The sequence below is a fragment of the Pyrgilauda ruficollis genome, unplaced genomic scaffold (genome assembly GCF_017590135.1).
Source record: "Pyrgilauda ruficollis isolate IOZ18807 unplaced genomic scaffold, ASM1759013v1 scaffold24, whole genome shotgun sequence".
In the NCBI taxonomy this organism is placed as follows: Eukaryota; Metazoa; Chordata; class Aves; order Passeriformes; family Passeridae; genus Pyrgilauda; species Pyrgilauda ruficollis.
In genome coordinates, this window is record NW_024523648.1 from 5,087,581 (window position 1) to 5,104,849 (window position 17,269).

The following is a 17,269-nucleotide window of genomic DNA, read 5'->3' on the forward strand; positions in this document are numbered from 1 at the left end:
TCCTTCCTCTCCCCAGTCCTGGCTGCTCTGCCTGTACAGGGCTGCACACAGCATTAATCTGTCAACTGGTGAAAAAACTCCTGCAAACGTGTTTCCCAAGTCATCCGTCAAACAATGGTGGCCTACCAAATCACCCCAAATAAGCAACTAATGCAGCACTGTCTTTTTAATTATAAAAGATTCTTATCAGCTTACCTGAATGTGTTTTGGGCTTCCCACTTGTGCCCTAATTTAATTACTTAATTACGAAGAATTAAGAGCCGGTACTTTTAATGAGCGCTGAGAAGTCTCCTGTTCCTTTCATGCACCCAGTAATTGTTGTATTACAGATTTAGCAAAGGTGTATTGCAATTGCAGCAAAGTTCTAAACTTCTAGCGTGTTATTTCTTTTTCCGGGAGGCGTTCGTTTTTGCAGGACTTTAACTTACCAATGTCTCTTGTCATACACAATAGTGCTAGCTCTCTACAAAGATGTAAAGTGTGAAATCACAAAATAATTATTGCTTAGTGTCATTTGGGTATGTTTTATGAACAAATATAAGAATTTGAATGAGAAAGTCATAAAAAGTCAGAAAAAAACCAACATTTAATTACAAAAAAACCTTTTTAAATTAAAAAAAAACCAATGGCACTAAACCAAAACCAAAGTTATTTAAGAGATCATAACCACAGGTTGGTTGTAATTTTATACTGAAACTGTTAGAAACAGCTGTTCCTATCATCTGCACTTTGCTCCTGATTAAAATAACACCTAGAGTTCCAGTAACAAGTAATCTTTTACAGAACTATAACTTATTACAAAAACACACATCATTTTGTATTACATGTCCAAAAAAAACCCATTATATTGATTACATTAGGTTCATAAATGTTTACCTAAGCATTGTACTGCTTTGCAACTCTATTCCTTCCATTTGAAGAACAGGGAGTTTGTTCTACAGACAAAAGTAATTTGTCTTAGAGGATTTGCCCATAGTGGCCCAGTGCTATACCACATGGGAATACCCAGCTAGATGGACCATCGAGGGCAATACAGTCACATTAGAACAATTTCCTCTTTTACTCATCCTGCTTTTCAGAATCAACCAGTGCAGTGCTTCCTCTTCATATGAAGACAGCCTTTGACTTTAAGAAACAATAAATATACATGGCCCCAAAATTGTTCATGTGCTGTGGATAACTAATCAGCAGATGTCTAATTTTTCTGTGACCTTTCAGAGTTCTATTTCACTGCTTGTACATAAAAGGGAGAGTTCCAGTGGTTCCTTTGTCAACACAGGGCCCACATCCAAAGCTCAGCAGAAAGGTCCTTTATTCCTTTAATCAGCTTTGATCATGTAAAAAAATGTAATTCAGTCCTTGATTGCATGTGGAATACTCCCTATGAGGTCAATTTAAATCTCTGTGTGCACTGAAAGAAAGTATTTCATTCCAAGGATACAATTTCACAGTAGTTACTTCAGGTAGTCATCACGCAGGTGTAAGCACTTGAGCACAGCTGAGCTACAAATAAATTGTGAAGTGGTGCACAAGCTAGTGAGCCTAAAGTGTTGCTGTGGAACTGGGGCTCTGGAGCTCCAGGCCACAGCTCTGTGCTGCAACAAGCCTCCTCAGTCTGTAATTCATTATCAGTGAATTTCATGGGGAATTCCATGGGAAGCTTTCAGTCCTTTCCTGAAAAGGGACAGACTTGCAATAGTTCTCTGTTGGACCACTAATTTTTAAAGTGGTTTAGACAGCATCTATCAGCATCAGGGAAATCAGAACTTGATTTCTAGCCTTGTCCAGGATAAACCAGATATACAGCCAATCGTAGGTAATGCCCACAGTAGACCATTACACTGGTTTTGAGTGAAAGGTTTAGTGGTTTGCTACCCATGAAATTTAGACTACAGTTTCCTTCCACAGTTATTTTATTTTTCCTGAACGTTTTTATTATGCTAGTAACTGAAAAGTTTTGGCAGTTCACAAAACTCAATCTATCAGATGTCCAAAAAACCTGAAATTGGTGTATGTAACGTGGTTGTAATCACTGCTGAAATACCTAAAAGGTTTTCCTGGTGCATGACAATATGCCAGAAAGGACAATGCCAAGAGTAGTGAACTTTAAAAAGACTCACCTTGTCATGTGATTCTTTCTTTGTTTTTTTCCTTCCTTTGTTTTTTTTTTTTTTTGGTAATAATCTCAAGAGCACAATCAACTGGAGTAAAAATAAAATTACTTAAAAGATCTAGCAAAAAAGCTGCATAGAAAGCATTTTCACAGTTGTTTTTAAATAGTTTTCATCAAACTTTAAATTAGGACTTCCAAAGACAAAATACATTGCATTGTAGTTTTCTCCTGTGAAATTCACACTTATATGGGAAATTCATATGACTCGGTCAGGTATTTTTAATACTGTACCATTCAGAAGTGCTGATCAGGATTTGGTTGTCTATTGTACTAGCATTGAAAAGACCTATACGAACACAAAATGCTACAGAAACAGTTTGTAGGTCTCTAATATAAAGAGTTTAAACACCTGCTTGAAAAATAAATTCTTCTTAAACAACACCTACCAGATGGAGGTAGCTTAGTGCCATTAAAATATTTAAGGTACTTATATATAAAATATATAAGGTACTTATGCTTGTTTGAAACATGAGTGGGAAAACTGTGCTATCTCCAAAATTTTACTGCAAGTAAAACTGAAAGTTTACTAGTTATAACTGTTGGGTCACCATTGCCTTTTTTTTTTCTTTTTTTTAATTGGATAAAGTTCTATTAATATACACAATGGTTGAATGCTGAAAGGGCACACTATCCCTTTGAAACATTCAGCCGTACAACGTAAGTCCACAGGTTGGAGGTTTTGCCATTAGTTGTGATCTTAGCTCTGCTTAGGTTTTACAACCCACTCAGCATTTGGGTTGAGCTGGTATAGGTCCTTCATGTAGGTATCATCATCAAGGCAGCGCTCTCCTAGAAACAGAAAAGACATGTGGTTACACCAGTACGAAAAGAGAAATGAAACAACTTCCAAAGTTCCTGTTACTGTTTTACTCCATGCACATTTTCAAAGTCTCTATATGGTGTTTAACAAAGCACAATGCACATAAAAGTTGGAGATGCTCCTACTCCTCCAATCTGCCTTGAGGAGGGAAGGGGTAAGAGGAAGAAGTAAGGAGAGAAGGGGCTGTTCTACCTCTGTGACACTTTCTAGGTCAGATTCCTCACACAGACCATGCAGATGGGAACTCCCCTCTGCAAGTAAAAATGGAGCAATGTCCTGATCCTCTCATGATTATATCAAAAACTACATTCACATTTGCATAGAAGCCCATTAAAATTTCAGGTTATTTTCCTCTTTTTAAATGCTAAGTTTTTGCAAGGTTTTTCCTTGCTAAGAAGGTGTTACTCCCTCTCCTCCTCCTCTTAAGTCAGCTGTTCTGCATAGCACTTGTAATAGTTGCTGTCCTAGGAGGGGCAAGTAGTACACTGTTCTTGGTGCACTACAGGCAATTAATTTATGTCTAGTAGCAAAGATGAAAATAGCATATGCTGATCCATCAAGATCTGCACATTCTTCCCATTTTCCTACAGGCAAAGCATTATCTCATGCATTTGCAGCTCTACATCACAGCTCCTCTCTTCTGTTCTGCTATGCAACTGTTTGGGGTGGATGGCTCGTGCCAGGCAGACATTTCCAGTACTTGCACTCCTGAGACAGGAGGCAAACAAAGGTGGAATGGTGCAGCTGAGTTTGTCAGCCAGCTCTTTGGACTCCCTGTACAGAGCAGGCAAGAAGGCAAGACTCCCTGCTCAACTAGGTGTAGTCTCCATCTGCTCTCTTCAGGATTTTAATCCAAACCTCTGTGACCAGTACTGCCCATGTTGCTGAACTAGGTCTTCTCCTCTGCACAGTGCAGCATGTCCAGGCAGTGAGAGCATGGGGACAGCACTTTGCCATGTCCCTATCCAGCCAGTCCCGGGCACAAATCAGTGGCAGAAGTCCCATTCAGTGCTCTGAAGTCCTACAGTGTACTGACTACTAAAAAAATGTCTGCAGACTTCAGCAGCTGCATCTGCCAGAGGACAAGATGACAGCACTGTGCTTGTTACAATTATGAGCATGAAGTGTAAGGACATGAGAGTGTCATGAACCTCTCAAGTCTTGTTTTGGGCTCCCTCTACATGAGTCAGCCACATTGGGAAGAGAGACAGATGGCAAAGGTCAGGACAGCTGGTTTGCTTAAACCTGTACCACAGGTTAAAGGTAGGGAGTTTCTCTTACTTCAGCTGAGAGTATTAATAAGGACTAATAAGGACTGATTAAAGTTGAAATCCTCTGGAAGTAAACCATTCAGACAGAGAAAACACTTAAGCTTTCTAATCTATGTCAAAACAAAACAAAATAAATCTGCACTTTCTCTAAGAGAAATGCAATTTCTGTCACATGTTTAAAGTAATAGTAAGTTATTCCAGTTTCATTGGAATTCTGTTACAAAACCTTTTTTCCTGCAATGATTACACCTCTGTAGAATAAACAAGATATTTGTTTATTCTCCTTTAAAAAAGTCTTACATCTGGGATTGCAACCTGCTTTAGCGGGCATAGGAAATGTATATAGACACTGGATTTGCAAGAGAACATATAATACATTCATCTGCCACCCAACTATCTTATTTACCAGACTTAGTAAAAACACTAAAACATACCTGTTGCAGGAAACATAGGTAAGTGCTATTTTTAGTTAAGTCTTTTGTTTAGACAAATGTGCAAAAAAATTCATTTATAATAGCAATTAGAATAAAACAAAAATGCTAGAAGTAGCAATTTACATATGGCATTGCAAAGAAGAGAAGTACTGCATGTAATTTTATAATGCCAAATAAGTTTAACTGGTCACAGTTAAGGAAAAAGTAAATGTACTACTACTACTACTGCTACTACTACTACTACAATCTACTACTGCTTTCTACTTCTCCTTTTGTTTTCCTAAGCATATGAAAAATACTCTGATTAGAAACTGATTTCCAATGCAAAAATATTCTTGCATTCATGGAAGAAAATTTTAGACCTGTGCTCAGAATTATCCTTGGCATTAACTTTGCTTATCTGCTATTTACTTTAATCAAAAGGATCTGGAATAAGCAGACCAGGAAAGACTAACTGTTGGAAAATTTTATTATGTGGTCATCTTTCTGGCTGAGCATTTTCTCCCCCCAAAAAAGAACTCCCCCCAAAGTGACACTCAAATGCAGAACATGAAGGAATGTAAGTTCACTTATTATGCCTCAATACAAAGAGATTAATAAGATGAACTTCAAGCACCTTTGTATTCAACCTTTCTGTGCTTATTCATTGTACATACATATCAGGAACATCTGTTACAGCTGCCAACATCCTCAGGGACAGATAGTAAGATACTACAAATATAATGATCACACCAACATCTCTGCTGCCTTCTCCGCAAGGTTAACTGTCTGCCTTAGTGTCAGGGAGAACCAGGGACATGAATAAAAATGCAACCACAGTGAAGCCCATGGACAATGTGCCAAGGAATCCTGTTCTAGCAAAATAAGTTCTTCAGAAGCCATTCTTACCAATATTTCCTCCTATTTCATAAAGAAAGACCTCTTCTTTCTTGAGTGTTTGGACATTTCCACTGTGGGGAACAGAACACAATGAATGATGACATTACAAAGGTGCTTGTGGATCAGCCACCTAGACATGGAATTATGGAAGAAATTATGCTAATTAAAATCAGCACTCCCCCCGTCAGAAATCCTTACTGACACAACCAGTGAACAAGAATACCCTTGCATGCTAGTGCAAACGAACAGCCCTGCAAGTGAGCAATACACTAGAAAAGGTAAAATAAGATAAATATGAAGAAGCTGCAGGTTTTAGGAAAGAATTTCATTGTTATTAGCAAGTAGATTGATATTTACCCTCTGATTTTTCTTTTACTGCTGCAGCAAAAATAAGTATTACCCTCAAATAGGCCATATTTCAGAAAACGCCTTATAGTTGGGTGGGAAAAAACGCATTCTTGCTGGATTTAATTGTACTGCGACTAAAATAAGTAAAAACATACAGTGGAAAAATAAAGTCCCTGTATTACAAAGGGATTCTATTATTCTCACTGCTTATTTGTAATAATATATGCTAAAGCCTAACCAGAAAATAACTTTCTGACAATGGTGTAAAACTCTAAAAACAGCATTTAGGAAAAAGTAGCTTCTTAATCTCCACTAGTGTACCAGATTATTGCTTTAGATGAATAGCTAGATATGATGAACACGTACATTAATTTTATTTTTTTTCAAAAGATTGATTAAAATTTCTCCCTTTCTAAATGGATTTGAATGACTAAAATGCAGCTTTTGTTTTAAATCATTTAATGTGCATGACATTTTCACATCATTATACTCCAGTACTTATTATACTGTTATATAGAAATGCATGTCCTGGGGTGACTTTATGATGCAGGTATTTTAAACATTTATATATATAAATGCATTATATATTTACATAAATGCATTATTTAAAAAAAAAAAAAATCTTTCTTCTTTCCTCATTCCTCTATTTTCTTGGAGTTCTCTTCTGACTTGTCCCTACAAAATTACAAAACTATTCCTGACCTATCAGATTAAATAGCAATTAATTTTTTTACTAACAGCACTCATGTATTCCTAAAGGTTTCCTGAGCTTTAATAACATTTAAAATCATTAATTCCTGAAGCATGTATTTTGATAGCTAAATTCAGCCAAACAGTTCATGAACTGACCCAGACTTTGAGTATTTTAAAACTTTTTTCTTGATATAATAAATGAAGAGGCACTTCTCCCAGCATGATAACAAAACAAAGATGTGTTTATACCTTTTCTGGCTGAGAAACCTGGCTACTATATCACCGGCTTTCAGTTCTTCTGTCAGCTGTATTGCCATGGAAACTTTGGAAAGATGAGGCGCTTGCACCCGTATCACTCCCTGAGGAACATCAGTCTGCAAAGCAATAAGAGTGGAGGAATAAAGCTGCTAGCAGCTGGCTTTGATGAGCTTCTCAAAATACAGTATGGAATAAGTAAGTACAGTGCTCTGCACTTCACTATCTACTACACCTCTCTGCAAACATGCAGTACCTACGCAGCAGTTCAGTAAATTACATCCGACCTTCAAAGCTCTTTTTAACAACAGGGAGAACTTCAGAACAAAGGAACAGTAGTGTTTAATTATTTTTCAAAGATGTTAAGAATAGCAATAACAATTATGCTATATTAAAAACACACTTTGGTATGATAAAAAGCATGTGACACTGATATGGAAAATTCTTGCTGCAGGCACAAAAACCAGGCAGTGCTCCCACACCAACCCTCTGCCAAAACTTCCGGAAGAAACCTGCCCAGTTCAATTTAATCTGAACTTCCTGCCCCAAAAAACCCCAACCAAACAAAACAGAAAACACAAAGTACTCATAGATCAGTCTACTATAAAGAATTTTTCTTTCCTTTTTGTAAATTTCATTTTTTAAAAACAGATATTCACTACTGCAGGTTTTTGTTCCTATTTCTTATTGTCCAGAATATATTCAGTTAGGCAACCTTCCCTACATAATAGTCTGACTATATAACGGATTTGTATTTTATTGCAACCCACAAGTCCTTGATGATGAATATTAATCATTTTAGCTACAGAGGAGGACAAAGGACAGCTTTTCTCTTCCACTTGCAGGTACATGACATTTGAAGTTACAAAAGACATAATTTATTTGTGAATAAGGTCCTAATTTTTGTTCCTGGAAATATTTCTATTCCTATTACATTATCATTTACCCAAACCTACTCATTTTGATAGGAAAAGAAAATAAGAGTCTCTGTATTCAAGGTTGATTATGACAGTTCATTGTCTCCTTTCCCACCCCACACCCTTCCATATTTACCCAACTGCAAGGCTGAACATTTTTTCTTCCATAATCAATGAATAAATCTGGGCACCTGTGAATCTAGAATAGCTTCTCTGAAACCATCAGAGTTAAATGAGTACAGAACAAGTACAAACGTGAGCAGAATGAGAAGAACAGCTTCCTGAGAAAGCTGAAGGCTCGTTACTATAAAAATGATGAGTTATGGTAAGCAATTTTAACCAAACAATCCTTTCGTGTCCAGTCTTTTTATTTGTCGATTTAAAAATACTAGACATCATAACTATTTCTGTCTAAAGCAGTAAGAATCATGATCTTGAGAATTTTCCACATAGTAACTGTGGAATCAAAGACTTGTAAGATTGCAAGAGATCTCTATGAAATTTCCCCTACATTAACTCTAAATTTGTCACATCTGTTCTCTAAGGCCTCCACCTATGGAAACAGTGTCTATATCCATCTGCTAGGTAGTAAATCCTGCCAAAAATTTTTTGCCACTTTCCAAACTTTTGGCATCCTGGCAAAAAAAAAAAAAAAAAAAAAAAAAAAAAATCATTTTTAAGGACAAAATTATTGTTTATAGATGTCCCTCTCTGGTCTTCCATCAAATTCAAATGGGTAAATTTAAACTAGCTTTCATTTTTGTGTACAGTTCTTGAACATTTCGTCTCAGTTGATTTTAGTGGAGTTTCTCCAACTTTCAGCTGGATAACTTTTTTTTTTTTTTTTTTTTGCTGCACAGCAGGCATATGATAAATTATTTAAAAAGCAGTCTACTTTGAGTATATGAGAAAAAGAACAAGAATGTCCACAGAGCTCTAACATTATGGTCACAGATCAAACAGAATACTTTGTTTATTCACAGAGAATCATTATTAGCTCAGCTAATTAATGCATTTTGCCACTTTCACCACCTGCATTTCCAGGAGAAATCATGCTTAGCTGCACAATATGTTCATGCTGCCAAACTATAGAGAAAACAGAAACTGAGCCCATGCACTGTTCAGGTTGGTGGGAAAGAAAATGAAATGAAAGAAAATGTGGCCTAAAACCTGTAAGAGCTGAACAACAGGACCTATTCTCTGCACAGCACAGTCCAAAATACTCCAGGTGAGGGGCTCCATATCACAACATATTAAAATATGAACCTATAAGAGGACTGACAACACACTGAAGAGTGGGTCACCAATGCTACTCAGTTTGCAAGTTTCTTCCCCTGCCTCACAGAGCCTCTCAGGTCAGATTTAAAACACTGCAACCCCTGGCTGAATTAGGTACTTGCATTATTAAAAAAACCTGAAGACAGCACATCCTTACTTGATGGAAAATACATTGGCCTACAACATTTATTCTGCAGCAGGCACAGCAGTCACCTGTGAGGTAGTAATCTTCTTCAAACCCTTGCTTTTCAGAGGGGCTTGGAACCTATATAACACAGAGAGAGCAGCTGCCTGGCTATAGGATCTGGGGTAGATCTTTTCCAGTTTCTTCTAATCCATTTTTCATGACCCACTTAAATATTTTTCACTCTAGGTGCAGAGACAAATGTAACTATGCAATATTTTCACTAATGAAGGAATATTATGCATACTTATTCAAGGTGCAAAGTATACCAAGCAGGTATAGGGCATGAACATTATGAAGAACAAAATTGATTTTCAAAAGGATCTTGCTACATGAAGGGCAAAGGCTGAAAGAAATGCAAAGCAGTTGTTCTCTTTGGGCTGCAAAATATTGCACCTAGTTTGGGACAAAAAACTAGAAAACCATACACAGAAATTATTTAATGGTAGCAATTTTTTTTAGTAAATAATCTGGCACTGCAATGAGTGACATATTCAGCAGGAGTCAGAAAGGTTACTCTGCGTAAATTCAAACAGATCACGCAAACAGAAGGGCTGTGGGATACAATGGGTTTTATAACCTGCAGTAGCTCAGCCCAGTGCATTGCGTTGTGCTGCTCACACGACAGCTCCCTTTTTTGGAACAACTGCACCAGGCAGAGGAATACAATGACAGAAGGCAGAAATGTGGTTAAAGGCAGTAGGTAAATTTCCAGTCCTGAGGGCATCTTTCTTTGTCTGTCTAGAGCATTATTCAGCCCAACACCAACACAAAGACTTAATCCCCAACACTGACTTGGGGCCATAGGTATGCATAGGTATCCCAAAAAGCAATTAACCCTCACAAGCCCTCTAATACATTCAACACTGTACAGAGATCTCACCTGTAGTTTGCAGTAAATGCTTTTTAACCTCTGTCTCAAAAGGAGAAATGTGATTGATAGAGAGGCCTCATCAGAGCTAAGATGAAATTTTATCCAAATGAACTGCTAATAAGAATGCAGACACGAAATTATTTCTGGAGAATATGGAGGTGACTCAGGTTCTGTCCATCTATGTTGAACCATGTAGGGTGCCACAGCAAGTGTTAGAAAATAGAAATTTTTCCTCATCTTTTATTCAGCAGCACACAAGGTAATTAGTTGTTTTTTTTTTAAAAAAAAAGACTGGATGTGGCACATGGAGCCATGGTTTAGCTGAGGTATTGGGGCGTGGATTGGATTCGATGACCTTTAAGGTCTTTTCCAATCTAGTGATTCTGTGAATTCTGTGAAGGTTTCAAACAGTTTCAAACATTTCCCAAGTTTCCATGGAGTGGGAAATTCACCACATGTATGGGTGCCTCACTTGCCGCATGATAGTTAAATATAATTCAAGAACTGCACAGGAAATTTACCTCATAGGTAAATTAAAGCAGTATGAATTGAAAACTAGGGAGAAGGAAAACCCAAACCAATAAATTTTCCTGAAAAAATGAGACTTTTTTTACTTGAAAAATGTATAAATTGTCATTCACAATGAAGCCTTACAAATTTGTGAATATGATTTTGAGACTAATACGTTCTCAAGCACCCAAAATTACTGAATGCTTGCAATAAGCATGAAGGATTTGTAAAAAAATTGTACCATTTAATTTTGACAAAAATCTCCACAGAATTCTAGGGTTTAAAGAAAATCATTGAATAGTAACTTTACATTTACATTTGAATAAGAATATTACACGAGGCTTCAGTTCTATATCCCCAGTGGATTAGAAAGGCATAATTTACTCTGAAAGACCTCAGCCCTAACTCCCCAGTAGATTAAAAAGACGTATCTTTGCAGTGAATTATAAAAAAAAATCTAATATCTGAACTTGAAACAGCATTTACTTTTTTCAGTGTATTTGCTGTTATTCCAGCGTTGAACACAGGATGGCAGCATTAAGTGAATCACATCTACTCAAGTGAATTCAATTAAAAGAATTTTTTTCTTATTAGACCAAGAAAAACAAATTCCAGTGTTTAATTAGCTTTATTTTAAAATCATATGTATATCATTCTGTGTAAAGATTCCTGCATATAGACAAAGACGAAAGTAAGCAAAGTGATGCCTGGGGAATTAATTAATTTTGGACATTAAGATATGTGTCAAATACTGCATAAAAAATGAAGTAGGAACACTGAAATATAAGTCTCCAGCCGTTCCTGGATACATAGCATATTCATTTGCCACATTCTATTTGCTTTGGCTTAAAAGTTTAAAAAATGTCTTTATACGAATATGACAACCCTTTTTTTGCGAACAGTCTGACATGCACACACGCTTGGTAAAAAAACCGGACTGCTCGGAGCAGACTGCATTTCTACCAGCGACCACAAGATGACTCTGCCTCACCAGAATCTTCACTGTGATTTCAACCCACAAGGGGGTACTTTCATACCACCCAAATGAGAGATTCTCACACCACCCAAATTTGACACGTTTTCATTATGGTATCAGAATACACGTATTTGGTATTACCTGCTCGTGTATTTAAACTAACTTTGGAACAATGTACTTCAAATGCTTTGTAATTAAGGTAGTATATTGTATAGGCTAAAAAGTTTCAAAAAATTGTAATTATAAAAACTATCAACAATTTCAACATGCATGAGATATATTTTTAAGGTTTTGATGTCAATGGGAACAGCTCAAATAAAATCTTTCTGAACTACTGGAAAAATTAACACTACAATTGTCACAGGATTATTGTATTTTAAAAGTGTGAAGAATGTTATGCTGAAACTTATGCCTTGACATCACTGATGCGTATGGCAGAAGCCAATTAGCTAAAGGAGAGATACTGAACTGTGGGTTATATACACTGGGGTAGGCTGGCAGTAGCCACTTGGACAATAGCAGCCTAAGAAGCAGTTCATCAGTTTTTCATGTTTGTTTCATCCTTTGGGGTTTCTTGGGTTGGGTAGGTTGTGTATGTTCTAGCTAACCACTGGGAAAAAGAGTTCAGTGCTTATCATTTTTCAGAACAGAAATATTCTGAAAAATCAGTGGAAAACAAACAAAAAACCAGTACAATCCTCTAAATGTGTCATGCCAGTAACCCACAAACTGTGAAATTGACACTGACTTGCTATCGATTGAAATTCTCAATTAAAAATATATATATATCCCCTCTGCTCTATCCACTTTTTCACTAAAAATTGCTATCCTATTAATAAAGCATTTCAGATGTATGTTTCCTTACATCATTAGGAGTCTTCTCCTGTTTCTCATGCTTTTCCCGGTCATATGCCATCTTTTTCAGAAGTTTCTTCATAGCTTTGTCCTTTTTCTCCTTCTTCTGGCTTTCAGTTTGTTTTCTCACTTGATTAACAATAAACTTTGGAATCTAGATAAATATAGAGTAAGCAGGAATAACTACATAATTTTCTTACCAAAATTTTTAAAGCGGCCAGATTACCAGGTAGAATTCAAAAACAGTGTTTCTTTCCAGTATAGATTATAATGTAACTGTAACTATAAAAAAATAAATACAGATTCAAATAATATGAAATTGTGAAACGGTTTTAAAACCACTCCATTTGTGATAAAATATTCCATTCAGTAACTTCTCAGGGGAAGAGAGGTGGAATCATACAGGGTTTTTACTTTTGTCAGCCAAAAACATTCACTTGACACTTAGTATGTAAAACGATGCTAATTACTTTTCCTCACATGCAGCAAAAGTCAAAATTCTTTCAAGTTGCCAACAAACAACACACATCCAACTTGTCTAGTTTGTCTAAGCTAGAACTTTGCTTAAGACCATGACACAACTTTATGCTTTACCAAAACATGTTTTATATAATATTAAGTTTGGCCCAAGAGGGCAATGAGTTCAAACACTGTGTTTCCTGTTAATAACTCTAAGCCAAAAAGAATTGCCCACAGCAATATATACTGATAGACCAAATATACATATTCCCCAAGGACTTATTTTTGAGTTCACCTGTAGTACATACAATATTAAAACTCTAACCACCAGAGCTTAAAATTAGATGTAACACTTTTGTTTTGCTCCCATAAGAGTTACCTATGACCAAGAACCCAGCTGGATTGGTCTGATCCTTTTCTAAATCACGGATGTAACTTCACATGACTTCTCTATTCAGATACCCTGTTGTGAAATTTATCATCCTCCAACCCCCCCTTAAAAATACACTTACTGTCCAGAGAAGTGTTTGGTACTGAATCATAAAGCGCATTACATTTGCTGTCCCAGCTGCCATAACAAACTCGCTTTGCTCAATAGTCTTTGAGCCAAATCCATGAAACGTGAAAAGGTTTGGGGCCATCACCATCGCAACATTCTTCAACGTCATCTTATTTTTGTCTCGGTGATCAATTACCCTTTGGAGGAATTCAAGCAGTACCTGAAATAAGAGCAGAACTTTCAACTCAACCCTGCGTGTGAAAAGTGAAGCATGCGCAGAGTTCAAAATTAACATATCAGTGAAACACAATGTTGCATATTTTTTTGAAAGAGCTCTTAATTGCTAATAAAACCACATTAAAAGCAATCAATAATAGAAGTGTGAATATATTTATTCACAGAACAGTAATGCAAGTTTCATTTCCTTCAAGTAATGAAGTAAAACATTATTGTTGTTTTTGTGGCTAACTTTTTCAAAACCATTCATGTGACTTTGAGGCCCTACACAGTAAGATTTGTTTCAAAACTTTTGTTATGTAGGTGTATAAGCAGCATCCCACTGATGCTTGTGAAGACATTACTGTTGGCATTTGTTAAACTGAAAGTGAACACAGTAGTGCCAGCTGTCACAGTTATGGAAACATGGAGTGGCTAATTCTGTAAGGTAAGCAATTCACAAGTAAAGCACTGCATTGTGAATGACAGGTAGCCAGTTAGAAACTGGCAATTTTCAATTAATTTGGTTCCAGATATTTGTAGCTCAACTCAGGAGCCTTCTTGACTGCCTCCACAAAACAAACAAACTCAAAAAGAAAGTCTTGTTTGAACAATAAGACCTAGTAGGATTTTTTGACTGTAATAGACAATGTTCTGCATCCTACACAAATCCTGCATTCATTCTTGATTGTAACAGCTTTAACAGTAAGCATATTCTGATATGAAACATTAATAGCTTTGCTACAAAAGGACAATCACAAATTGGAAGAATCCATGTAACATGCTACAAAAAGCAACAGGAAGTGTAAATGTCTACTTTATTGAGAGTAGAAAAAACAGCACAGAGAAAAGTGAGGAATAAAAATGAAGAGCTAAACCCACTTCATAAAGGGAAACTCACATTCATTGTATTCTAACACTGTTTATTTTTTGCACTGAAAATAATGACTGATGCAAAAAAAAAGGGAGAAAAACTTCTAAGAAAAAAGGGTGCTCACTGGGAGATTACTACTGCAATCCTGGAAAAATGTCAAGTCACATTCTTTAAAGTCATTTGGGAGGAGTTTGGGCCCTAAGTTGTTGGGGTTTTTTTTCTCCCAAAGTTATGTGAACTATGGGGGAATAAAAAGAGTCAGTAATTTCAGCATTAACTCTGAACTGAAAAAAAAAAAGAATGCTCAAAAGAAAATGACATTCATACAGTAGATTCACAGAAACAGACGAAACATTTATGCAGGAAAATAGTATTAATTCTAACCTTCAGGGTGTCTCTGTTTGCTTCAGGTAGAAGGATAACCAAAAGATTCAAAGCTTGCAGTTGCTGTTTCCTCGTTGGGAGATCTGCCAATAAAGCACACAGACCTCAGTATTTTGAAATTGTTATTTGTACTCTTCAAAAAGCATGATTTCCAAGTTAAAACTTCTTGCAAAATGCTGAATGTATACATATGGCTAATTATCATAGCATGACAAAGGACTGGCAGATCCTGGTTTTCTGATACTCATTTCTAAATGTTCTTTTAGGATTCAGTTGGTGTGACTCAGCAGTCTTTTGGCACTGTTTTCCAGATGTCTTGTGACTCCTTCTTTATTTTGCAATGCTACAAGAAGGGATAGCTAACGGTTCTTCCCTTTCTGAGCCTGTGCCCCACACACCAAAGGGTATATCCAACACTGCTTTCACAGTTTCTCTGGTTGCCTTCACAGTCGCACGATCTCCCAAGTCACCCACACAGAAGGAATACCACATGTAACGGAGTAAGGCAGGTCTGCAGCGACATACCCAACAGCAGCTGCAATGGCAAACCAGTGGGGATAAAAGCAAGAGCAGAGAAGCTTAACATGTATCTACAGCAGAGAGTGCTGCACCAAACAAGGCAATTAAAGAAAAGCAATGTTGCTTCTGCCTTTTACCAATTGCTCAGCGGTCCATCGTTCACCCAAGCTGCACAATGAATGCATCCCCACACTCCTACATCTCCTAGAAGAGCTCCTACATTCTGGCAGTGCAGAAAGCCCCACATTTGTCACTTGTGATAAACTTTCTCCTGTCATGCTTTAGAGGACATTCTCTGGCAAGTCTTCTCAGGAGATTCCTAATGAAAAGGAATCTCCAGGCCATACATAAAACAAGTGAAGAAGGGGGTACCCGCTCAACATAGTTTTATCACCTGATTTCAAGATTCAACAGGGCTGTTCTCATGCATCCTGCTGGGATTCCAACTGAATTGATATTTCAAATACATTTCATCCAAATCAACTCAGGGGACAGCACCAAACAAAAATAAAAGTTCATTGATGAAATAAAAAAAAAACCCCACCTTGCTGACTACCTTCTACCACGCCAAAAATTAAGGCTCTGAATAAATGAGTGGCAAATTGCATAATCATTTAAAATATCAAGTAGTGAGAGAAATGTTATCTACATACACACACTAAAAGTGAGGCTTAAATTTAGTTTCAAAACACCATATGTCACAATGTTCAAAAAGCAATGAGAATCAATCTTTTCCTAGGAAAATAAGCAAAAATACAATTGCAAAACAATTAAAATTCGTTATTTAAATGAAGAGTTTCTGTCTGCTCACCTAAGTAACAATTGAATTTTAGTTGCTTACATTATTTAAATTAGCAAATTAAATTGTTCAAATTGTTCTTTAAATATTTAATTCTATTCACACTAATTAGTCACAGTATCATGAAAAACACTGACTACTATCACAAAGATGGTCCTTTTTCTCTACCACCTAATCTTATTGCATGTAACCAACAAGAAAAACTATTTAAAAAATGGAGTCTACGAAGTGCTGTGTCTGTTTTGAAGCAAATCCTTTGGTTCAATACAGAAAGTGGTTTGGATCCTGGCACCTGAGTACTTCTGGGTAAGTAAAACCACATAAGCCTTCAGACAGCTCAGGAGCACAAGCAGAAACCCTCCTGGCTCCAATCACTATCCAGTAAATGAAACAACCTTGTGGAGCTGCCAGCACCATCTGAAAGTGTTCTGGCCAGTTTTAACTTGACACTCAGTGCTGCAAAATCAACAACACTGTGTAGCAGGCCAGAGCAACCATCAGGTTGGAGAGCAACTCCAACCAACCTGACAACATTGAAAGGCAGCTCAGACCTGGGAGACTTGACAGGAGTCAAGAATTTTAAAGAATATTTGTCAGTTTGCCTGTCCATGTGAATTCTCTGATGCTGAGTTTAGCTCAGTTGGTTGGAGCATGGTGCTAATAATGCCAAGGTTGATGGTTTGATCCCCATACGGACCATTCAGAAAGTTGTACTTGATAATCTTTGTGGATTCCTTCCAACCCAAAATATTCTGTAATTCTATGAAAGCCCCTCTTAGAAATGAGCCATTGCTCTGCCTGCAGGCAAGGGAATTAGAACTTGCAGTCCTGTGTTGACTGGGGAGTTAATGTATGTGGGTTCTCACTCTGGATTCATTATCACCAGCCCACTCTCTTCCAGTTACAGCCAGTATGTTTGCTGCATTGTAACCAGCTGGCAAAGAGGACATTTTCACAAGAACTTGCTGATCTCAAGGGACCACAGACTATCAGCAGCTCTGACTATTCTGCTCTAACTTCTCCTCTTATAAATGGATAAAAGACCCTAACCA

The 17,269-nt window shown here is 37.0% G+C and overlaps 1 protein-coding gene across 2 annotated transcripts in view; it reads right to left on the reverse strand.

Moving 5' to 3' along the window:
• Positions 1 to 561: 561 nt before the first annotated feature.
• Positions 562 to 17,269, reverse strand: part of ARHGAP18 (Rho GTPase activating protein 18) — a 68,544-nt gene continuing 51,836 nt past the window's right edge. For both annotated transcript variants that reach the window (XM_041470125.1, XM_041470126.1), the window contains 6 exons: positions 14,900 to 14,982; positions 13,439 to 13,645; positions 12,478 to 12,621; positions 6,868 to 6,992; positions 5,587 to 5,648; positions 562 to 2,962 (listed from right to left, as the gene is read on the reverse strand). In XM_041470125.1, coding sequence (XP_041326059.1) covers positions 2,871 to 2,962; positions 5,587 to 5,648; positions 6,868 to 6,992; positions 12,478 to 12,621; positions 13,439 to 13,645; positions 14,900 to 14,982 — 713 coding nt within the window. In that variant the 3' untranslated portion in view covers positions 562 to 2,870. The remainder of the gene's footprint in view (positions 2,963 to 5,586; positions 5,649 to 6,867; positions 6,993 to 12,477; positions 12,622 to 13,438; positions 13,646 to 14,899; positions 14,983 to 17,269) is intronic.